The sequence below is a fragment of the Nylanderia fulva genome, unplaced genomic scaffold (assembly GCF_048542155.1).
Source record: "Nylanderia fulva isolate GAGA-0341 unplaced genomic scaffold, ASM4854215v1 Scaffold144, whole genome shotgun sequence".
NCBI classification, from domain to species: domain Eukaryota; kingdom Metazoa; phylum Arthropoda; class Insecta; order Hymenoptera; family Formicidae; genus Nylanderia; species Nylanderia fulva.
Genome location: NW_028189666.1, coordinates 120,694 through 145,937, shown reverse-complemented (window position 1 = coordinate 145,937; position 25,244 = coordinate 120,694). Strand labels below are relative to the sequence as shown.

General features: G+C 38.3%; 4 protein-coding genes across 4 annotated transcripts; 3 read left to right on the top strand and 1 right to left on the bottom strand.

Annotated features, from left to right (window-relative positions):
• The first annotated feature begins 1,036 nt into the window (after positions 1-1,036).
• LOC114939201 (uncharacterized) lies at positions 1,037-1,723 on the top strand. Its single transcript, XM_029313444.1, has one exon. The coding sequence runs from the start codon at positions 1,037-1,039 to the stop codon at positions 1,721-1,723; it is 687 nt and encodes a 228-aa protein (XP_029169277.1).
• Positions 1,724-1,922: 199 nt separating this feature from the next.
• LOC146724192 (uncharacterized) lies at positions 1,923-2,309 on the top strand. Its single transcript, XM_085480346.1, has one exon. It carries the CDS (start codon positions 1,923-1,925, stop codon positions 2,307-2,309), a length of 387 nt encoding a protein of 128 aa, XP_085336472.1.
• Positions 2,310-2,564: 255 nt separating this feature from the next.
• On the top strand, positions 2,565-4,440 carry LOC146724191 (uncharacterized). The gene is made up of 3 exons (XM_085480345.1): positions 2,565-3,176; positions 3,402-3,618; positions 3,707-4,440. Exons 1-3 carry the CDS (start codon positions 2,565-2,567, stop codon positions 4,438-4,440), a joined length of 1,563 nt encoding a protein of 520 aa, XP_085336471.1.
• A 6,712-nt stretch (positions 4,441-11,152) lies between these two features.
• On the bottom strand, positions 11,153-14,284 carry LOC114939193 (uncharacterized). Its single transcript, XM_029313432.1, has one exon. The coding sequence runs from the start codon at positions 14,282-14,284 to the stop codon at positions 11,153-11,155; it is 3,132 nt and encodes a 1,043-aa protein (XP_029169265.1).
• Between the last annotated feature and the right edge of the window lie 10,960 nt (positions 14,285-25,244).

Below are 25,244 nucleotides of genomic sequence, written 5' to 3'. Positions count from 1 at the left end.
GTAAACATGCTCGCAACATTAAATATAGAACTCGGCGAACATTTATTAGTTCGAATATTGGAACGGGCATTACCGAATCACATTCGCGCGAAATGGGAAGAAACGCTTGATTCAAATTTAACACCGACACTCGATCAAATTTACAAATTTATTTCGGAAACTGTATATCGTTTGTATTCATTTGAACAAGATAAATCGCACGTTAAATCGGAAGAAAACAAGAGACCATTTGGCGGGAAAGATTTTAAAGCATTAAAAATGCAAAGGACAAATCAAGGCGCGCGTACCTTAATAACTAAAACGTCAACAAACAATGCGAATTGTCCGCTGTGCAAAAGAAAGATGCATTACGTATACAAGTGTCTCGAATTCATAAAAATGACGATACGACAACGTCAAGATTTCGTGAAAAGGACATCGTTGTGCAGAAATTGTCTGCGTACACATCAAGGCAGATAGTTATTTTCACATTGCAGAAAATGTGCGAAATTTCATAATACCCTTTTACACGAAGAATCCGCCAAGTCGGAAACGACATCGACCAAATTTAAGAAAGACGTCTGATAACATTGCGAAGACAAAAACCGAATCAGCATGACGAGACGTAATCGCTCATAGCTTTACGGCACAGATTTTACAATCGGAATTAATATTAAGCGCACAAATGCGAAATAAAGATTTAAGCGGTAATTTCGTAACATGCCGTGCATTATTAGACACGTGCTCCACGGCACATTTTATTACGACAGATCTTGCAGCAAGATTGAAATTACCGATACGTTCATGCGTTCTTCCTGTAGGCGCGATCGACAACATGAATACTTTTGCTAGAGGCATTGTCAAGTGCACATTCTATTCACGGTTTAACGACCTTAACAAAACTCTTGAGTTTTTAGTGATTCCTAAAATTTCCGATAGGACTCCAAACGAAATGTTTCCGCGCAAATCAATTAACATACCGCGAAATATAAATTTGGCTGATCCACAATTTTATCTGCTACAAAAAATCGACATGCTTATCGGCTCGAGAGCCACAATGTCGTTATTATCAATCAGACGAATTGATTTATCACGCGACGGTCTTGATCTGTTTCTACAGAAAACACAGCTTGGATGGACAATCGCTGGCGGAACGACAAAAGCCATAAATGGCAATCAAGGGTTTTGTCAATTAACTGAATTAAGAAGACAAATTGAAAAATTTTGGCTACTCGACGACGCGAACGCTTGTCAAATCAAAACGATAGAAAATAACGAATGCGAAATGCACTTCGTGAAAAATGTTACACGCGATAGTTCAGGACGCTACACGGTTCGTCTGCCATTTCGTATACAAAATCCCGAAATTGGAAATTCTCGATCAATAGCGTTGCGACGTTTCGTCGAAATACAAAGAAGACTCGATTCTGATCCAGAACTCAAACGCGATTATTATCGAGTCATGAACGAATACATCAAATTAGGTCATATATCGCAAGTTACCGACGAGTCTCTCAGCGGTTATTATCTTCCGCATCATGCAGTCATAAAGGCCACAAGCGCAACTACAAAAACGCGAGTAGTTTTCGACGCCTCCGCGAAATCGAGTAAAGGTATTTCCTTAAACGATACTTTGATGGTCGGTCCGACCATTCAATTAAAATTATTCAAACATCTCGTGCGTTTTCGTACGTTCAAATACGTATTGACGGCCGATATAGCTAAGATGTATCAACAAGTTTGAATACATCCGGACGATAGTAGATATCAACGAATTTTTTGGCTTCACGTGGACAAAATTCAAGTTTTTCAATTAAATGCGGTAACATTCGGTGTATCATCGGCGCCGTTTTTAGCTATTCGGACAATACAAAAACTCGCCAGCGATGAAAGCTCAAATTTTCCGATAGGAGCAAAGATCTTGCACAATGATTTTTACGTAGATGATTTACTATCAGGCGCAAAATTCGCTTGAAGAGCTTATTCACTTTCGCGATGAAGTCATTGAAATATTGAAATGCGGTGGTTTTGATATACGCCAATGGGCATCAAATCATCCGCGAGCTTTAGAAAATCTACCGGAAAGACTTAACGATCTAGAATTACTTACTGATGAAAATCCGATTCGAAAAACGTTAGGCATCTCCTGGAATGCGCAGCGCGATGAATTATTTTATACGGTCAAAACTATTGAGCGTCCCGAGAGGATTACTAAACGATTCATTTTATCCGAAATTGCTAAGATTTTTGACCCTCTCGGCCTACTTGGTCCGGTCATGCTCATTTCTAAAATCCTTCTGCAACAATGCTGGAAGGCAAAAACAGATTGAGACGAATCCGTCCCCCATGCATTACAAAATGCTTGGCAGTCCTTCTCGGAACAGCTCGCATTAATTGATAATTTAGAAATAAATCGACACGTACTGATAAGCGATCCGATCGATATTCAACTTCACGGATTTTCCGATGCCAGCAAGGCCGGTTACGGAGGTTGCATATACGTACGTTCAAGTAATAAAGATAACGAAATTCTCGTGCGGCTTTTGTGTTCTAAGAGTCGCGTCGCACCGCCCGCGGGACAGACCATGCCTCGTCTAGAATTATGTGGAGCGTTAATGCTCGCTCAACTTTACAACGAAATACATGCGATACTCACGTTTAAACCTAATAAGATCATATTTTGGTCGGATTCCACGATAGCGTTATCATGGTTAAACAAGCATCCTAGCGAATTAAAACAATTCGAAGCAAATCGAGTACGAGAAATTCAGAAAGTTAGCAAAGGAATCGAGTGGCGACATGTTCGCACGGAACACAACCCAGCGGACGCGTTATCAAGGGGTCAACTACCTCAAGAATTTTTAAACAACGAAACGTGGTTTCAAGGTCCATCGTGGCTCTCGCAATCGGAAGCCGAATGGCCGCACTCCATCGTAACACATACAGACGACTTGCTCGGAATAAAGAAGATAACATGTCTAACAGTACAAATTCATTCCGAAGAGATATTAGAAAAATTTTCGTCGTATACTAAATTAATACGAGTAGTCGCCTATTGCTTACGATTCTTGCGTTCTAACAAAAACACCGGCGTTTTATCAATCAACGAGATAGAGGAAGCCGAACGACGTATTGTAAAGCTCATACAGCAGACTCATTTTCAAGACGAAATAAATCGTTCATTAACGTGCGGAAAAGTAAAATGCACAAAGCTTGGATTGTTAAACCCGATAATTAACAAACACGGTTTGTTGAGCGTCGGAGGACGAATTCATAAGGCCAACATATCGTCTGATCAGAAACACCCAATTCTTTTACCGTCTTGCAACTACGTCACGAATCTCTACATTCGGTACATTCATGAAAAATTTTATCATACCGAAATACAATCGACACTGTATAACGTTCGACAACGTTTCTAGATAATCGACGGTCGCAATCAAGTACGTAGAGTCATTCGTCGTTGCGTCAGATGTGCACGTTTTCGTTCCGAGAACGCGAAATACAAAATGGCAGATTTGCCAAAGGCAAGACTCGATAACGTAGCTCCGTTTTATCACACGGGCATCGATTATTTTGGCCCAATTCTTGTCAAGGAGAAAAAGCATCGTAATCGCAGTAGCATCAAAGTCTACGGGTGTATATTCATATGCATGTCAACCAAGGCTATTCATATCGAAATCGTAACCGATTTATCAACAGATGCTTTTATAGCATTTCTGAAAAGATTCGTCAGGTGTTCCGGCGCATATTTACTCGGACAATGGAACCAATTTCGTAGGCGCGAAAAATCAATTTCGCGAACTTTACGCCCTAATGGGATCCGAGGAATTTTGTACTCAATTGCATGAGTTTACCTTAGAAAACAAGATCGAATGGCATTTTAATCCACCGAATTCGCCACATTTTGACGGCCTCTGGGAGGCCGCTGTGAAGTCGAGCAAGCACCATTTAAAACGGGTAATGCGCGATCTCTTGTTTACATACGAAGAATTGAACACTCTAGCGGTAGGAATCGAAGCAATTTTGAATTCGAGACCTTTATGTCCTCTTCTTACCGATCCAAACGATCCAATCGCATTAACGCCTGCACATTTGCTTATTGGCAGACCTTTCACAATGCTGCCGGAAAATGATTTCTCTTGTATTGCAGATAATCGCTTATCATCATGGCAATTAATTACAAAGATTCGACAAGAATTTTGGCGACGATGGCAATTAGAATATTTAACGGAATTGCAGAAACGACAAAAATGGATTAAAAAGGATGTTAATCTGAAACTAAACTCTATTATCTTACTAATTGACAAAAATCAACCCTGTATGCAGTGGAGACTGGGACGGGTGGTCGAGTTACATCCGGGGGGCGACGGCATGGTCAGAGTGGTCACGATTAAAACCTCACATGGAACATTCAAAAGAAATGCGACTTCTCTCTGTCCGTTACCTACGGACGCCTAAGACTTTAATTTCATTTATTATGTAATCAAGAAGATGTAATTTTTATTTTTGCTTTCAACGATTTAAATTATTTAATATTTAAACGACAATGCGTAACAACAAGCGATTGCTTTGCAAAACAGTCGTCTTGTTGTTTGAAATTTATGCGACAACTATAACAAACGTTATTGTTAAGAATCGAACGTCCGCTGCATGCACAGACGCACACCTAGACGAATTCGTTTTGCTCGTTGCATTCCCAACGGGGGGAGGATGTTTGGTGAATGGCGAATATATTTATGCGAAATATTCACGAGTCTAATGATTAAGTTTAATTTAATTTTTCCCGTTTGAAACAATGAATATTCGTTATTCTTAATATTTAGTTTATTGAGTTTCGTTCTATACTAATATACGACGGTCGGTAATTAATGAGCGCATAGATAAAAAGCTCTCTCGGCCGCTAGTACGACAGCGCCAATCAAAAAATATCGCGCTACAGCGCGACAGTGTGTGCGTCTTGTGCGTGCAGGATTCATTCGAGAAGTAGCGTCCAACGTGTGCACACGTGCGAGTCGTTCTTTCTTTGTGTTTCTTACTGAACGTATCGGAAAGGAATAGCGGAGTAAGGTAGCGAGCCAATTATTCTTAGTTTTGAACTGTGTCTTTATTTTCACTGATTCTCTCTCGAGATCCGCTCCCGTACTGGCACTAGAATTGGGCTGGTATCGATGAACCATCGATTTAGGTCCGCGATGATTGGATATTCGCAGGTCGCGCGACATTTCGACCAATCCGACGAACGTGATTTTGAATAGAGAGAGGTCGTGGAATGTGGGTTTTTGCATGTTTTCGCGGATAAGATTTGAACCGTATGTGGCAAATAATATCATAAAACATTCACGTGCCGGAACATACCGCCCGCCTCGTATTGACCGATACGAAAGCAGATCTCTACGATTAAATATAATGAGATCGTAGCATTCGGTACAAAAGTATCTGTTCGCAAATTTATGTGAACATTAATCTGAAATGTAAAGCAATAGGAATGAACAATTTTCAAATGAGACGACTACATTACTTAAGAATATAGTTTACAGCGTTATGGCTTACTTATGAGATACGGAGAAGAAGAAAAGAAAAGAAAAACACTTATTTAATAGATGCTGCGTTACGATCAAACGGTACAGGCAGGCGACAAATCTGCACTATTGGACGTTTATATACTGCATTGGTAGTTCTGAGTGTGACTACTCTTACGCGATCGTCGGAACCCGGATGTATTTCTTGTACACGAGCCAGAGCTCACTTAGATGGGGGTAGTAACGGATTTTTTAAAAGTACTAACTCGTTGACAGCGATATCCTTTCGTGGCTCTGCCCACTTTTTTCTCGCCTGTAATGATAACAAATAATCGTGCGTCCAGGAACGCCAGATCTGTTCCTGCATCGACCTCACGAATTGCCATCGAGACAATCTGTTGTTTTCAATATCTAATACGGATTCCTCCGGCACTGAAACAATAGGTCTACCTATAAGAAAATGACCGGGGATCAGGTACGCAAAATCATTTGGATCGTCACTCAAGGCCGCGATTGGACGTGAATTCAAACAAGCTTCAATTGAGCAGAGAAGTGTTGAGAATTCTGCTTTAGACAGGGTACGCGATCCGGCTACGCGGCGGAAATGTCTTTTAAAGCTTTTTACTCCGGCTTCCCAGAGACCTCCGAAGTGAGGTGCTGAAGCGGGAATAAAGTGCCACGTGATGCCATCGTTTGTCAAAACATTCTTTAATTTTGGATCAGAAGTTAAAACCGAAAAGCTTTTCGAGAGTTCGCGGTCGGCGCCTTGAAAATTTGTACCGTTGTCACTGAACATATGCGATGGAAGGTCGCGACGACTGGAAAAACGGCGGAAAGCTGCTAGAAAGCTCTCGGTAGAATAATCATCTACATTGAAAACAAAGTGATAAATATAAGGCCAACTTATCGAGCTGAATATTCGAGATGTTCAGTCAACTACCATTTATTACATGTATAAATTACATGTATAAATTATAAAACTACAGTCATTATATTAAAACTAACGCAAATTACAATCATTCTATAAACGTTTCGACCGCACGCGGTCTTCTTCAGTATAATTATTGAAATATAAATTCATACAAATTCACATAATGTCGAAATTTAATTATAGTTATTCAGAATCGAGAGTTTTTGAGCAATTAACGCGTGTTCTAATCCGTCCTGTCCAACAATGTTCGCCTCGATATGATCTCTGATTTTGTTCAGATCTCGGATAGTTTCATCGTTAATATGCGAGAAATTAACCCGTTCCGTAAGCGCTGCGATTAATAAAAAATTACCGATCAACGTATGTCCAAATTATAATATATATCCCCTACAATTGGTAGTATGCTTACCTATCATCGTCCTTCTTGACAATTTTGCCACTTATTAACAGTTATTAAGGATGACACATAACAAACCAACAATACAGAAAGACAGCTCATTTTAAACTCTACTTGATCGGAGAGCGTGCGTGTTTATATATGATCTAATATCTATGTTTGACTCGTTAATGTCCTATTTGTCCTATTATTATTTATTGTTCGCTAATATATCCAAAATATCAAAATACGACTCGCTAAGTAACTCAGTATCTTTGTTTAAATTTAGTCCATTTTTTTGTTCCTTGATATGTAGCATCTCAGAAATGAGTCTTTTATAATAATTATTTTCGTTGTCTATGATCTTAACATTGTCCCAATTAAAAGTATGATGTTCATTTCTTATGTGTTCAGAAATTACTGAATGTTTCGTTGAGTCCAACCTAATATTATTTTATGTTCTTTTATTCGCGTCTGCAATTGCCTCTTTGTTTGGCCTACATAAGATGCATTACAATTATTGCAACTGATCTTATAAACCACATTCGAATTGCATGGATGTTTAGTTTTATCTTTCTGTGCTTTAATAATATTATCCAGTTTGTTGAGACATCTATACCCTACCATACAATTTTTATTTTTTACCGAGGAAACAATCATTTCTGAGATCCTATCTATATACGGAATGACAAAGAATTTTTTATTAACCGAGTCATTTCCTATACTTTTTGTTCTTTTTATGTTGGCCTGTCTCTCTATAATGCTCCCCTTAGATATGATGTGTTCTATCCGATGATTAATTTTATTAAAAATCAGATCAAGAGGGTAACCATTGCTTCTGAGTATATTAATAATTAACTCCAAATTTTTATTGAAAAATAGTGGATGTGATAGCAATAGACATCTGTCTATAAGGTTATATATTATTCCAATTTTGTGGCATAATGGGTGGTTTGAATAAAATGATAACGTCCTTCCTGAGAAGGTTTCTTTTTGATACCAGTCTATGTATATTTTGTTATTAATAATTTTAAGTGATAAATCTAAGAAATTCAAGCTATGATTAACCTCTTGTTCGACCGTGAATTTAAGTCTTTCATAATAGTTGTTAAAATTATTCACAATCTGAGTCATATTAGTCATAGAGGTGGCCACTATTATGTCATCCACATAACGAAAATAAAACAAACATTCCAAATTCAACGCTTTGAGAACTGTATCCTCAAGATCTTGCATAACCAGGTCTGCAATAATTGGTGATAACGGTGACCCCATAGGGGTCTGTTTATAAATTATGTCATTAAATGTAAAATATGTAGAAGTCAATATGAATTTTATACCCCCCAAAAATTCGTTTTTCGGTATTCTAGTATTTATTCCAATGTGATCCCATCTATCGTTAATACCGTCAATCGCAAGATCCAGAGGAACGTTCGTAAACAAAGACACCACATCCAAGGAAAACATCCTATCATTCTCATCAATCTTTTTACCAGACAATATGTTGTACAAATCAAAACTATTATTAATATGACTTTTCGCTTTGGGTAGGCTAGTTCGTAAGGTGTTTTGTAAAAACGAAGCCAGCGAGTATAGAGCTGTATCAACCGATGAAACTATGATTCTAACTGGATAGTTTTCCTTATGGATTTTAGGTAATCCATACGCTTTTGGAAGGAGAGAATCACTGCAACGTAATTTATAATATTCATTTTTTGAAATATAATCTTCCTTAAGCCATCTCTTCAACAAATCATTCAAATCGTTCTCTATTTTTTTGCACGGATTTTTTTTAACAATAGTGTAAGTGTTGACATCTTTTAAAACATTTTCCATTTTATTAATATAATAAGATCTTTCCATTGCAACCGTAGCATTACCCTTGTCCGCGCGTGTGAATAGAACATTCGGATTGTCTTTACAAAATTTTATTAAATCTCTGTGTGCACCAAGTAATTTTTGTTGACTTACGTCATTTTTATCCTTAGTGTTGAGAAGTTGTGCAAATTTCGGAACCGCGATATTTCTGATTGTTGTGAGATTATTAATATTATTTCGTTTGTTATTACTCTCTATGTCCTTGATAAATTCATGTATCGCTGTTTTTTTATTAATATTCGGAAGACAGAATTTATCACCCATTTGCAACAGATTAGAAACGTTAGGCGGAATATCTGTGTTGGACAGATTAACAAACCATTTTTTATTAGTATTTTCCAAAGAATTAATTGTATCATTGAGAAATTTGTTGGCTTCTATGTGTATATTGATCTCCTTGGCATCATTAGTGATTGCCCTGAGAGAATTTTGTGATATTTTTGTCGGTTGTGAAGTTTCAACAATAAATAATAATAGGACAAATAGGACATTAACGAGTCAAACATAGATATTAGATCATATATAAACACGCACGCTCTCCGATCAAGTAGAGTTTAAAATGAGCTGTCTTTCTGTATTGTTGGTTTGTTATGTGTCATCCTTAATAACTGTTAATAAGTGGCAAAATTGTCAAGAAGGACGATGATAGGTAAGCATACTACCAATTGTAGGGGATATATATTATAATTTGGACATACGCTGATCGGTAATTTTTTATTAATCGCAGCGCTTACGGAACGAGTTAATTTCTCGCATATTAACGATGAAACTATCCGAGATCTGAACAAAATCAGAGATCATATCGAGGCGAACATTGTTGGACAGGACGGATTAGAACACGCGTTAATTGCTCAAAAACTCTCGATTCTGAATAACTATAATTAAATTTCGACATTATGTGAATTTGTATGAATTTATATTTCAATAATTATACTGAAGAAGACCGCGTGCGGTCGAAACGTTTATAGAATGATTGTAATTTGCGTTAGTTTTAATATAATGACTGTAGTTTTATAATTTATACATGTAATTTATACATGTAATAAATGGTAGTTGACTGAACATCTCGAATATTCAGCTCGATAAGTTGGCCTTATATTTATCACTTTGTTTTCAATATACGAGCAACAATTTGTATTAATTTATCATCTACATTTTCTAAGTGGATAGCTTTTGTAGCTAAACACACGAACAAGGCTACATAAGATTTCGTGGTTTTTTGTCCTCGTCCCACATGTGGCGTGACTAGGAACGGTCCAGCGTAGTCTACGCCGGTGTTCGTGAACGGAGAGGAGCGTGTTACGCGAGCAAGCGGGAGATCACCCATGAGCTGGGTGGGAGAGAGAGCGGCATAACGTGCACAAATGACGCATTGTCGGATGTGAGCTTTATCAAATTACGTGCACCGATTATCCAGTATCTTTGTCTGAGGACGCGCAAGGTTACTTGCGTGCCTCCGTGGAGGGTAGCTTTGTGGGCTTGATCGATGAGTAAATTCGTAATGTAATGTTTAGGAAGCAAGACAGGGTGCTGTTCGTTATAACTCAGCGCGGCGTTTTTTAACCGCCCGCCGAGGCGGATTAGTTGGTCTTCCCCTATGAATGGAACGAGCATATATAGGACGGAAGAGTGTTTGACTGAGGAACCGTTAGACAGAGCATGCCATTCGGCGGAAAAATGCGATTGTTGAACTCGGCGTAACCAAAACGTAGTCGTATCTTGGAGTTCAGCTACCGTTAAGAGAGAGGAGAGAACAGGAGCGCGTGAACAAATTTTTTCTCTTAAATTTTTGACAAAACGTCGTACGTAAGCTGTGACTCTTATCAACTTTGTCCAACTGGAGCAACTAGTAGGAAGCGTCCATTCTGGATCACATTCAATGTGATAGACGGTCGTAGGGCGCGCCTCAGTTTGCATCTGATTCATAGCAAATTGATCTAGAGGAGTTGACTCATGTATGGGCCAGACAGTCGAAGGCTTTTGCAACCATAAAGGGCCTGACCACCAGAGTTTGTGAGCCACTAATTCTGATGCAGAGATACCCCGGGAGGCGCAATCAGCCGGATTATGTTTAGATGACACGTGATTCCAACGAATAGTAGGAAGAGTCGTTTGAACTTCGGAGACTCGATTTGCGACATAGGTTTGCCATTTTGACGGGTGTTGTTTGAGCCACGCCAGAGCGATTGTGGAGTCTGTCCATCCATAAAGTGGAATGTGAAGCAGATTTAACGAATTTATTATCCATTTCATCAAGCGACAAAGAAGCACGATCGCGTTAAGTTCGAGTCGCGGAATACTTACAGATTTGATCGGAGCGACTTTGGTCTTTGCCGCGAGCAAACTTATTTGAAAACTGTCAAGCAAATGAAGAACTCGTAAATATACTACTGCCGCGTAGGCGCGATTGGACGCATCGGCAAATCCGTGTACTTCCATTCCGAGATTATTCTTTGAACACCCAGTTCATCTGGGAATGCGAGCAGATTTTAACTGAGGTAAATCGGAATAATAATCGAGCCATCGTTGTTTTAAATTTGGGGGAACTGGATCATCCCAATCACTCTTGAGCAGCCAAAGTTCTTGCAAGAGGATTTTGGTCGTAATAATGATAGGAGATGCCCAACCGAGAGGGTCGTATAATTTAGCGACAATTGAGAGTATAGAGCGTTTAGTTAAGTCTCTTTGCGGAGAGGGAGAGATCACGAAGTAAAATGAATCTTCTTTGGACGACCATGATAAACCGAGAACTTTAAGATTATCGTCTTTTATCAACAAATTGTCAATTGAATCTTGTTGTACGGTAGAAAGGTCTTTCAAGAGTTCGGTGGAATTCGCAGTCCATTTACTAAGCCGAAATCCTCCGCGTCGCAATAATTCTATTAACTGATCACGTGCTTCACGTAGTCCTTGCATGTCGTCATCGCCGAACAGCATGTCATCAACATAAAGCGAATTTTTTAATATTGAAACAGCTTTGGGGAACGAACAGCCTTCATCTTTAGCGAGTTGTAGGAGCACGCGTAAAGCTAAATATGGCGAGGAGGCGAGACCGTATGTTACGGTAAGCAGTCGGAACGATTTTATCGGCGAATCAATGTTAGGTCGCCATAGAATGCGTTGGAAGTCAGTATCAATCGGATCGACTAGAATTTGACGGAACATTTTTTGTATATCGGTCATATAGACATAACACCATTGACGCCATCGTAAAATTAATGCCGCGGGATCCGCCTGTAATTTCGGACCGATCAACAAATGATCATTCAAAGATGTACCGTCTCGCGTTTTACACGATGCATTAAATACAACGCGCAATTTTGTCGTAAGGCTGGATTTGCGTAATATAGCGTGATGCAGAATATACACGGGATTTGCTATGTTTTTCTCTTTATCGTCGACCTGCTTCATGTGCCCAAGGAACTCGTATTCTCGCAAGAAATCATTATATTGTGTACTTACATCTCGCTTGTTTTGTGATTGTTTTTCATTACGATTATACAATGAACGAGCTATTGACAAAGATTCGCCAATGTTTATCGGAGGCTTCTCCTTGAAAGGTAGACGAACGACATATCTACCGTCGGGAGTGCGTGTATGCGTGTTTTTAAAATGTTCTTCACATTTTGTTTCTTCGGCGGTAAGAGGAATATTATGAGGGACTTCCTCATCCTGCCAAAACTTGAGAAGAATAAGATTGGTATTAAGCGACGATTCGCAATGTAATACGGAAGCGTTTTCCGGTGAGCGTTCAGTACTTGTTGTGGGCCCTGATAATACCCATCCGAGAACTGTATTCTGAGCAGTCGGGGTACCTAACGGACCTTGCCTTAAATCATTTAATAATAACGAGCCGTAGAGGTCTGCTCCTATTAACAAGTGAATGGGATCTTTGCTTGACGGGTTTGGATCCGTAAGCGTTAGATCTCCTAAGTGAGACCAATTTTTGAGAGGTTGAATCTGAGAAGCGGAGTATGACGTAATTTTCTGGTATACGTACGCGACTAGCGGAAAGAGGGGAGTCTTGAGCGAACAAGGTGACATATTTAGCGTGACGCGTGATCTCGATTTACCCGTATATTTTTCTCCGAAGCAACGTATTTGTAGATCAGCTTGATGTCGTTTAGTACGCATATTTTGACATAAAGACTCTGAAATAAAACTGTACGTAGACCCTTGATCTAGTAACGCGCGAACTCTAAATCTACGACCCTCGTTAGTATGAAGGTCAACCCAAGCTGTTGCTAGGAGGATGTGCGGGGGCGTTGAAATTTGAGTCGTCTGTACCGTTTGAACATTCGCGACGGCATGTGTTTCCGTGACGGTGTGTTCGCCGTGCGGTATTTGAGCACCGGCGGAAGAAACTGACTTTTGCAAATCAGAATCGAGGGGAGCTTCACGCGTTTTGCCATGTAATAATGAATGATGCATGCGACTACAGTGTTCGCATCGCGTCGTACTTAAACATTTCGAAGTAAAATGCCCGGATTTCAAACATTTAAAACATAATTTATGCTGTCTTGCGAGGCTATTTCGTTCGCTAATAGATTTTGAACGAAATTCTTTACATTGATGTATATAATGATTAGCAGCGCAATGTTCGCATTTTACTACGGATATGCTGTTAACTGAGGATTTATGTTTATATTGATTACGTGAATTGGCCACGCTATTATTTATATCCGATAAATCAGTCAAGCCTCGTATACGTAATGTCATAAAGTTGTTAATATCTTTGTACGTCGGAAGCTCAGAAGACATGCTACGTCTCAAATTCCATTCATTTCTTGTGCGAGGACTGAATTTCTGAACGATGAGGAATACGAGCAAGTCATCCCATTGCTCAACGGGACGATTTTGATTTTTTAAAGCCGCGATCGATGAGGACACTGTATCGCGTAGTCTTTTCAAATCGGTAACATTTTCCGTTTTCATGTTCGGCAAACTAATGAACGAATGAAGGTGAGCACACACTAATGTTTGTTTATCGTCGTATTCTGCTAATAATAATTGCCACGCAGGTTCGTAATTCGTTTCAGAAATTCTCAGATTTGCTATCAACTGAGCAGCGTCTCCCGCAACACTTGATTTTAAATAGTGAAACTTTTGCGTGTTTGTGAGTGAATCTTGATTTGCTACAAGCGATTCAAATGTATTTCGAAAACGTTCCCATTCTACTTGGATACCTGAGAATTTCGGAAGCGAAATACGCGGAAGTTGTAACGCAAAACTGTGAGGCGCATCGCGGAAAGAGATTTCGGTACTATTAAGACCCTGAGGGGGCTCTACTTTTACAAATCTACTTATCGCATCGTTGAAATAATCAGCTGCCTCGTAGTAGTTTTCTTCAGCATCATCGTACTCGTTGTTGATAAAGTAGGGTAGACTTTCCATTTTCTCCTTGGTGGCGGCAAGCGAAATTCTGGTATGAAGGAGTTGAACCTTTTCCCAGTACCCCTTCAAGTCAGCCAATCGACCTTTGATTTTTGGAAGTGTAACGTTGGTCTTGGAAAGTTTCTTAAAATTAATCAAGATCGTTTTGATTCGAACGAGCTGTTTAGATTGGTCCACTAGGAGCGAACGTAGATCATCTAACATCGTGACCAAGGAAATAACACACCGTTATAAGTGATAGAAAAAAAAAAGAAAAAAAAAATTTTTTTTTTTTATTTATGCGCGACAGAACAGGCGCACAAATGTCGGAGCGGATAGCTGTCCAACTGAACGAATGAAGCTATGAAGCAAAACCACTATTTTCACTTCGTTTGTTTAAGTCGATTAGCAGTAATGACTCATCGGTTTATTCATAAATAACACCGTAACATTTGTCAAGAGCGAGGAACGAATGGCGCGGCACTGTCGCCGTCGTCCGACGGAACGCTCGCCGACGCGAACGCGTGATTAAGTGCGAATGAGACAGCACACTTTTCAAATGTTTGATATAGTGATTGCGAGCAATATTCACTCGCTTTGCACTAATTCTCGTAACAGTTCTGTGAGAAAATTAGAAAGAGAACACGAGTACGAGCGCGATTTGGCTGGCGATATGTCGCCGTCTCGAGAGAGTGAACAAGCTTGCGCGGTAACAATTTGCTTCAGTGATCGAGTGAGAGATCTGATGCTCCGAAACGCTGCGGCCACAGATTGCACAGATAACACCCTCACTTTTCTGTCTTACACATTTCACCTCAGTGGGCCCTTTTAAGATCGAGCCCCTCCTTTTTTTACTCACTTACTCCGCGACGTAGCACTAGTTTTAACAATCCGGCTCGAAGGACCATTGTTTCTTACTGAACGTATCGGAAAGGAATAGCGGAGTAAGGTAGCGAGCCAATTATTTTTAGTTTTGAACTGTGTCTTTATTTTCACTGATTCTCTCTCGAGATCCGCTCCCGTACTGGCGCTAGAATTGGGCTGGTATCGATGAACCATCGATTTAGGTCCGCGATGATTGGATATTCGCAGGTCGCGCGACATTTCGACCAATCCGACGAACGTGATTTTGAATAGAGAGAGGTCGTGGAATGTGGGTTTTTGCATGTTTTCGCGGATAAGATTTGAACCGTATGTGGCAAATAATATCATGAAACATTCACGTGCCGGAACACTTTGTGTAGCGATCATTGCGTGATCTGCTATTATACGTTTCTAATATACGTTTCTTATATATCAGTGCATAATCTGATATTATACGTTTCTTATATATTAGTGTATAATCTGATATTATACGTTTCTTATATACATTTCTTATACGTTTTTATATGTCATTGCGTGATCTGTTTCTAGTGCTACGTCGCGGAGTAAGTGAGTAAAAAAAGGAGGGGCTCGACCTTAAAAGGGCCCACTGAGGTGAAATGTGTAAGACAGAAAAGTGAGGGTGTTATCTGTGCAATCTGTGGCCGCAGCGTTTCGGAGCATCAGATCTCTCACTCGATCACTGAAGCAAATTGTGCGTTTGTGCGTTTCTTGTATTATGCGTTAGTCGCTCGCAAAATTCCAGAGTGTATGCGTGTATTACAACGGATCGTGCAGGCCGATCTTCGTGCCGAGCACGAAAAAGCAAGCGACATCCTTATACGATACACATACAATACATTTCAAAATAAAATGGGTTTTTTATGCCGTACAGGCTTTTTCCCATTAAAAGTGTAGTTTTATTTTTCTACAAACTTGAAATACCTAATGACGAAAACGAAAGACAAAACATCGGTAGAACTTTTGAACCGCAAGAGTTTCTACCATACAAAATTCAAGGTGACCTTATTCTGACCTTAGTAACGCAATCCAAGGTCAAACTAATAAGATCAATTAATAGATTTTTTACAACTTTTGTCTGAAACTTTTTTTCTGTAAAACGTTATACTTTTCGAGATTTTTCAGTGTTCCGATCTTTTTGGGACACCCTGTATATGTATATATATACATACATATATATCGATTTATTTAGCAATTTGTCTTCTATCTATCGAAATATCTATCAATTTACCTATCTATCTATCTATCTATATATCTGTCTATCTATCTATTTATCTATAATATCTATCGATCTATCTGTCTCTATCTCTCTGTCTATTTTTTCTCTTCTATATTGCATTATTTCATACATGCACACGTATATAATAATTTTTTTTAAATAATCTACATTGCCAAAATAAAAATAATTAAATTTATAATCTAAAAATATATAAAATTCTTTTATGAATATGATTGATTATAAAGTTTTAGTGTATAATTTTTTGTAAGAAATAAATAATTTATATGATTTATTCTCATCTAACTACTGCTCTGTTTTAATAATAATAGTGTTACTATCTATTCAATCTCAAAAATACTCTTCAATCTCTAAAAATAAAATTTCATATAAATCATTTATTTATTACAAAGAATTATTTACTTTATAATCATAAAGAATTATTTACTTTATAATTATAAAAGATAGGCCTGTTTCTACACATACACACACACACACACACATACACATATAACTTGTTAGCTAGAATGTGGACAAAAAAAATTTTTACACACTAATCTACATACATACTATAACCGTATCGCGCGGAATTCGCAGCGAATATCCATTCGTCGCGGAAGGAGAAAAGTCTCCTGCGGAATATCGGTTACCTTCGGCGCGATCTCTCTGTTCGATCACAAAAAAAATTTGCAACAAAAAAAAATAATAAAGAGAAAACTAAAATCTCAATTTAGTTGGGCGCCAGGTGCGGCAGCCGCACCGTCTCTCAATTAATAAATTCGCGGGACGCTAAGTCTTAATTTCCTCGGACTTCTTGTCCAAGCCCTTTCGCGGGCGTCAATCACGGGAGAGAGAGAGATCGCGACGGCAACTTTCCCGCTCGGCTAGCCTCTGTGCGGGTAAGGGTTCGGGTGCGTGGCGGCGAGAAATCACCCTAGGAATTAAAGTTAATAAAACATATATTTAAATCTTGTTCATAAGACACATGAGTATATAATATACAGAAATAAGCGGCATGCACAGACGCACGATTGAGAGTTCGGTGAGGCACTACGCCCGGTGGTTCACCGTGCCGAGTTATGAATAATCTTTAACAAATTCGCGGCAACGGGGTAGTGTCCCCAATAACAAAAAAAAAGGATTAATTAAATCGGCGACGCGCCACCGGGTATATTGTTTCACGCCGCGGGCGCGTGATCCGCGCGGTATGCGCGACAACAAAGGGGCCGGCGTAAGGGCGCACCGCGTGCGCCGTACATAAATTCCACACACAAAATCAAACGTAATCACGCCTTTTCGTTTAAGCCTTTACAACTTCAATACTTTACAACATTAATACTTTACATTATCAATACTTTAAGGAGCCCGAAAGCGTTTATGAGCTCTTTGATTTTTCGCTTCGAACAATAATCGGCAACGCGTAAATCGCGGTAATTTTCGCGCGACAATGTTACGCGCGAAGACTGTCCACGCGGGAGAGAGAATATGCGGAAACGCGAGAGAGTGGATGGGTCGTAATTTCTCCCAATAGGGTCTCGTTACGTTACTAACGCGACTCGACAATAAACGAATCTCTCGCAAATTTTAAAACGGCCGGCAACTAAGTCCAGCGTAATCTATTAATGATAAATGATTCGGAACCCATCCACCCTGCTACCTTAATTCGGCGACAGCAGGATGACCACGTCGTCTCACCAGTCCTATGACGCTCCTTAGCGTCCTCTCCTTTCTCGCTCTCTCTGAGTTGCGCTTCCGTTCGGGACTTCTGCTCTCCTCGGGCGCTCGCTAGACAGTGCCGAACCGGGGGCCCTCAGGAGACACGTCGGTGACCCAATTACTTAGATAGGCCACTCGCGGCGCTATCAGGTCGGCCGCGCGCGCGGCCTCGGTGATCCTTGCGGCCGCGCGCGTAATTATCCTTACCCGCGGAGTCCTGATCCGCGGGTTGCCCCTCGTAGGCGGTCGTCGCGGCAGCGCACGGCAGGGCCGCTCCTTGCTCTCCTTCGGGATTCCGGATGTCCCGGGGGCGGCAGCTCTCCTGCCGGCACTCCGTATGCGGGGACTCGGGTGCTTGTTGCACCCGAGTGGCCATCCCCTGCTCGCTCCTGGAAGGTACAAATTTTGAGGCAGTGGCACCTACTCCGTTGTCGGATATTCGGTGAAGAAATTTTTGATCTTGGGCTTACCGAGCGTGTCCCTGACGAAGGGGGTCCCCGTCGTCCTGCTTCCCATGCTTTCCTATCTTTCCTCCAGGGTTTCTCTCTCGGCTGAGACTCGTCGCACATCCTGTCTGCCGCCGAAATAATCCTAACTCTCAAAACAAACTCCTAACAACAAAAAATATACGAAAACGCGTAGCAGCGGGATCGCGTCCGGTCCCGCGCTTTTCGCACGCACGCTCTCTCTCTCTCTCTCGCTATCTCGGGAGAGCAGAGGTCCCGTGCCCTCCCCCGATCGGGCCATTCAGCCCTTGTGACGGACAATTTCAATTTGTCACGTCACAATACATACATATATATACATATATATATATACATATGTTAGTGTGACAAAAATTTTTTTGTCCACATTCTAGCTAACAAGTTATATGTGAGTGTGTGTGTGCGTGTGTGTGTATGTCTATAACAGGCCTATCTATAATAATTTCAATTGATTATAAAGTAAATAATCCTTTGTAATAAATAAATAATTTATATAAAAGTGTTTTAGAGATTGAATATAATAATATTATTATTATCAAAACAGAGCAGTAGTTAGATACAAATAAATCATATAAATCATTTATATATTACAAAAAATTATCCACTAAAACTTTATAATCAATTATATTCGTAAAAGATTTTTATATATTTTTAGATTATAAATTTAATTATTTTTATTTATGTAATGCAGATTATTTTTAAAAAATTATATATACGTGTGCATGTATGAAAAAATGCAATGTAGAAAAGAGAGAAGAGACAGAGAGACAGATAGATCGATAGATAGATAGATAGATAGATAGGTTGATCAATAGATAGATCGATAGATAGTTCTGATAGATAGACAGGCAGATAGCTAAATAAATCGATAGGTATGTGTATATATATATATTTTTTTATAAACATTTTTTACGCATACATACGCATACATACATACATACATACATACATACATACATGCATATAAAGAAATATACTAACCTTTTTATCCAGTCTTTCTTGAAGGAAACTCTAGGTTTGTTCGCGTCGCATGCGCTCCTCGAATTGGACCAATACGAGCGCATTGAAGTAAAAAGGAGCAAGTTGGGGCATGCTACGCGAACAAACCTTCTATGTTGAGAAAAAGGCAGACGTTTTGCGTTATATTATTCTATGTATGAGAGAGACGAAGATAATATGACTGTCTATCCTTGTCTAACTGCACAGATAGATAATTCAGTTTATTGGCCAACCTTTCAGTATACAGCCATTTTACATTGCTTAGCCTTAATCAGTCTTTGTAGATGACGCTTTGGTACATTATCATTTGGCTTCCGTATTATAGCTTAATTATTGGTATGGTCTTAGTATCGAACGAGAGCTAAATCTAACGCATTTATAAACTAATGAGTAAACAACTAATATAGTTTGTGTTTATCTTAATATTATACTTATACATTAATGCCTAGGAACTTTTACCGAGTAGTAAAATTTTTTTTTTTTTTTTTTTTTTTTCCCTTAAATGTCTATATTACAACTGAAAATAAACTCTGTAATAATTTCAATTTCTTCCCTTTTCAGTCTTTTTAATACTTCCCTAATGTCTATCGGAGGTCTTAGTCTTAATTTTTTAAATTTTTTAACCATGGTTTTTCTTTCCTCTTCAAACTTTTTACATTCCCAGAAGACATGATTAATATCCTCAGGGCTCCCACACGAGCACAAATCGCTGTTTATTATATTAAATCTCGCTAGACTACTTTTGAGAGAATTATGATCACAACGAATTCTATTCACAGATACGATAGCTCTTCTGCTTAATTTCATTTTAAAAAACCATGGTTTGCTATTTGGCGCAAAATATTGCTCAAAATAGAATGCACCTTTACCCTGTGTTCGTGCCCTATTTATTACATCACAATCGTTTTCCTTTTTACATTTAAGTTTGAAAACGTTAGCTATGTCTGAGTAAGGAAGTTCTTGGTTTAAAAAAGGGCCTTCTTGAGCTGCATTCTTAGCTAAAACGTCAGCGTTTTCATTACCTTCAATATTACTATGAGACGGAATCCATATCAGTTCTATGTCTTTATTTCGTTCTTTATTAACGGATAATAAATGCTTGATTTCTTGGATTATATGATTTTGGTTTCTTAATTTTCTACGGTTAGACAAAGCTTTGAGAACACTCATGGAATCTGAGAAGATGATAAAGCTACTTAATTCTGACTCGTTAATTGTTTTCAATGCCTTTAAAATGGCCATGGCTTCCGCAGAGAAAATTGAGGCATGATCAAAAAGCTTGAAGCTTGCTGTGAACTGATCATTGGAACACCAGTTTGCCATGCCCACATATGACTTATCGCCTATTACTGATCTAGAGCCATCCGTGAAAATTGCAATCTTATTACTAATTTTTTCTTGAAAAATTTTTGTGAATAGTCCTTCTGCATCGTTAGATTCTTTTAATTCTTCACCACTGGAGATGTCTATATTAGTTAGTTCAAATTGATTTTTAAAATCTAGTTGATAATATGTGGGGATTTCTGACTTATATATTATGTTCGTATAAAGGAGAGTTTCTTCAAATTTACTTATGAGAGATGATTTCTCGAAGTTATTTTCATATATAAAGTTTTCTGACATTTCATTTATCTCCTCTATAATTTCCAATAGGGCTGTATTATTACTGGCCATATTTTTGTTTAAGATCTTGTAACAGGAGGTATAAAATCTACGAGCCAAAGACAAGATTTTCGACTCACTTAGTATTATATTTGTCGGAGTGGACTTTCTGTAACCCATAGCCAGCCTCAAGCATTTATATTGTACTTTTTCAATTTTCTCGAGTAACTCAGGTTTACACGGTGATATCAGAAATCCGCCGTATTCGATTCTAGACCTAATAAGTGAATTATATAGGGTCAGCATAGTAACCGGATCTGCTCCCCACCAAGTTCCTCTGATGCAACTGAGGATTCTTATCGGAATATCGCATTTTTTTATAATGTGGGAGATATGGAGATTCCAATTTAGTCGTTTATCTAAAATTATACCGAGAAATTTTGCGTAAGGTGAAGGTTCAATGATAGTGTTATTAATATTAATATGAAAGTTATTGGTGTTTAAGTTTAATCTATTGAATATGACTAATTTGCATTTTTCTGGTGCCAAGTACAAATTTTTTGCAGCTAGATAATTCGAAATGATACCGACTTGCTGCTCAAGGTGGCTAAGGCTATTACTTATTTGTGGGTCAGATGTGTATAAGGCCAAGTCATCCGCGAATTTTAAAATTTTAACTCCCGGGAGTATTAAGTTATCTATATTATTTATATATATATTAAACAGGACCGGGCTCAAAATACTTCCCTGTGGAAGACCTTTGAATGAAGGACGGGTTATATTACCTGGACAATTAATAAAATGTATAAATCTAACTGAGATTAAGTTATATATGAACTTAATAACATTTCTCGGAATTTTCAATTCGATTAGATCTTTAATTAAAATTGCGGGGTCCACATTATCGTAGGCCCCCTTGATATCTAAAAATACAGCTGCTAAATGGTTTTTTTTATAGAATTGTTTTCCTGTTTCTGAGATGATCATTGCTAAACTATCTATACACGATTTATTTTTCCTGAACCCAAATTGAGATTTATTAATTAGATTATTATGTTCGAGCCACCACATTAATCTCTCATTTATCATTTTCTCTAACAATTTTAATAAACAAGAAGACATGCTGATTGGTCTGACTTTTTTACTATTTGGTTTAGGGATAAAGTAACATAAATAATTTCTCCATTCTTCTGGAAAGATACCGGTATAAAGTACGTCATTATAGATATCCAAGAGTGCTCTCTTTACCGCTTCTGGTAATTTATTAATTATGTTATAATTAATTTTGTCATATCCCGGAGCTGATTTACGGTTAACATTTTCTAGAGATATTGTAAGTTCCTCGTAATCAAAAGGCATATCGAGGAAATGGTTATCTTGATATAAATTTTCCATTATAGGCAGAGTACACTGTGAGCCTAGTGCACATATTTCTTCAATGCTTTCTTTCATGGATGTAATTATTTCTGTATTACCTTCATATGATTTTGGTTTAGTGAATTTGTTATTAAATCTTTTAATCTTATTAAAAACGTACCCACTCTTACTATGTCTATTTAAAGATTCACAAAATTTTTGAAAAGCTTCTTTTTTTTCCTTTCTTAGGGTAACTTTAGTTTGAGCTTCTATTTTTTTATATTCAAAAAATTCCTCTCTTGAAAATTTATATTGTAAAGATAGCCACTTCGCCTTTTTTATTCTAATCGCCCTATCACAGTTTTCATTCCACCATACCGTTGGTGGATTCTTATTTTTTGGCTTAGTTCGATTAGTATTAGTTATTTTATTTACTTTCTTTCTAGGCAAGGAACATTCAACCGCTTTTGTTATTTGACTAAGCATGAATGAGTATCTTTCATTTACTGTCGAGTTTATATATTGAATTGAGTTAAGATTATTATTAAACTCCCAGAACTCATAGAATTTAGACCAATTAATTTTATTTTCGTTAAACTTGTATTGAGGTTTCGGTAAGTAATCACTTTCTATATCTAGATTAATTGAGATGGGGTAGTGATCACTTCTCCAATTATCATTGCTTACAGACCACTCACTGCTCAAAGTTAGGGAAGGAGAAACAATTGTTAAGTCAATGTTTGATTTTTTAAAGTTAGGTCCTGATATGTGCGTATGATTACCATTATTTAGAATTATAAAATCCTCTGGGTCTGTGAAATTGTATACAATATTACCATTGTAGCAGTTGTGATCATTCCCCCATGACTTGTGGTGGGCATTCAAATCCCCTCCTATACAAAATGTATCATTATATTTTTTTACTGCCTCTAAAAATTTCTTCCATTCATGTTAGATAAATTGTTACCTTCTTTTGGAGATCTATAGCAGTTTACTACTAATAAATTACCCGTTGTAGTAGTTATCAATATACATCCTATTTCCAGAGTTTTGGGATTAAAATCTAATTCAACAGTTTTGAAAATCATATTTTTTTTAATTAAAAAAGCTAGACCGCCTCCGTTATTGTGTAGTCTATCAAATCTAACCGTTTCAAAACCATTTATATGAAAATCAGGTTGCTCTGGTTTCAGAAAAGTTTCGTTAAACATAAGGATATCCCATTCATGCGAAAATCTATCTAATTCATAAATTTTACCTCTTAATCCTCTACAATTCCATTGTAGTATTTTTAAGTTAACGCGATTATTCATACTCACTTATATATTAATACTTATTTCGAATTGTTATTCAGTTCTGTTACTTTTGCTGATTTTTGGTAGGTTCTTATCGTCTTTAGGAAATTATTTGGAGGTGTAACCTTAACTTGCACTTCTTTCTTCATCATCGTGTATTCTGGTTTATTTGATAAGTCCTTGAGGATGACTCGCTGGCCACGGACATTTTGTATGAGTTGTAAATGGTCTTCCGTTTTTGCTGACTTATTTGTCTTGTTTGATTGATCTTTGTTCGTTTGGATAGTCTTCTTACCGCTGCTACCTTGACCCATCGCTACTCCATTTGCTGAGTTGATGGATTCTCGGCTTCCAATAAAATTTTCACAATTTTCCATTTGGGCTTTATAAAAGTTGTTTGGTTTTTCCTGGGGTTTCCTGGGTACTGTAGGTAAAGACCTTCTATCTTTAACTACTTCACTGTATGTTGTATATGCTGTGCTTAGGAGATTTGGAAATTCCTCAGGTCCAGGTTTAAGCCTTTTCTTTGGGGGGGGATGAAAAACTAGTTTCCTAGCATCTCCCATGGCTAAATTTTCGTACGCCATCAGTCTTTTGACTTCATATTCCATCCGGTATATTGGACAATTTCTGTCAGTGGCGATATGTTCCCCCTTGCAGTTAGAGCATTTAGGGCAACTTGTTCCGCAACTCTCTTGGTGTTTATTTTCACCACACATGCTGCATTTTGTCTCATTTCTGCAATTCAAACTTGTATGACCTAGCTTGAAGCAGTTGTAGCAGACAATGGGTAATGTCATATAAGGATCTACCTCAATCTTAATTTTATATAGCCGTACTTCACTGGGCAAGTTTTGGCCTGAGAATGTAATTATTACTGATTTACTTGGTACCCATTTCGGGTCGTTTTCCTGTCTGTTAGGATCTCGGTTTCTCCTATTTAGTCTTCTTATTCCCAGTATACGCTGATGTGACTCCATTTCCTCCAGCATCTCCTCTTCTGAAATATCCTCGTCTACGCCTTTAATGATGCCTCTTCTTATTAATCTAAAGCTCGGGATGAAAGCTTTCAATTTATTTGCTTCTAATAATGGGTCGTCTAATAATTGATTTGCCTCGTGTATGTTTTTGAAGTTAATTTCTACCCGAGATCTAGTTTTGTTACAGACATAATCTATGCTATTGAATTTTTTGCAAAACAGTTTACCTACTTTATATTGGCTTACTTGTGGATAGTATGTTTTCTCATTGCTCTCAATTGCCTTAGATTGAATCCATACTGTGAATGGGCCTTTATTGTCTTCTTGAAAATTTTTGATAATTTGGGACGTGGTTTTTTTTACTTTTATTGGTTCCGCTGAATTAGTTACCTTATGATGTACTTCTGAAACTTCCTTTCCCGATTTCTTATAGTTTTTAATCTCTTCATTATCCGAACTTTTCCTTTTATTCTTTACCATCTTCGACCAATCCATGTTTTCCTCTTGTGACACAGTTTCAAATCGGTTCATTGTTGTAAATGCCTCTGCGCCTCCCCCGCTGTTACGGGGGAAGGCTGCGTCCACGTGGGTGTCTTTATTCACTTTTAGGTTAGGCTCTTATTTGCGTTGGTAATCCTCCGCCCGGCTGGATTA

Coding starts and splice junctions, on each gene's coding strand:
- LOC114939201 (XM_029313444.1), top strand. CDS start 1,037: ATGTCGTTATTATCAATCAGACGAATTGATTTATCACGCGACGGTCTT.
- LOC146724192 (XM_085480346.1), top strand. CDS start 1,923: ATGATTTACTATCAGGCGCAAAATTCGCTTGAAGAGCTTATTCACTTT.
- LOC146724191 (XM_085480345.1), top strand. CDS start 2,565: ATGCCTCGTCTAGAATTATGTGGAGCGTTAATGCTCGCTCAACTTTAC. Junction 3,177..3,401: donor GTTCATTAACGTGCGGAAAA/GTAAAATGCACA, acceptor CAACGTTTCTAG/ATAATCGACGGTCGCAATCA. Junction 3,619..3,706: donor TAGCATCAAAGTCTACGGGT/GTATATTCATAT, acceptor ATTTCTGAAAAG/ATTCGTCAGGTGTTCCGGCG.
- LOC114939193 (XM_029313432.1), bottom strand. CDS start 14,284: ATGTTAGATGATCTACGTTCGCTCCTAGTGGACCAATCTAAACAGCTC.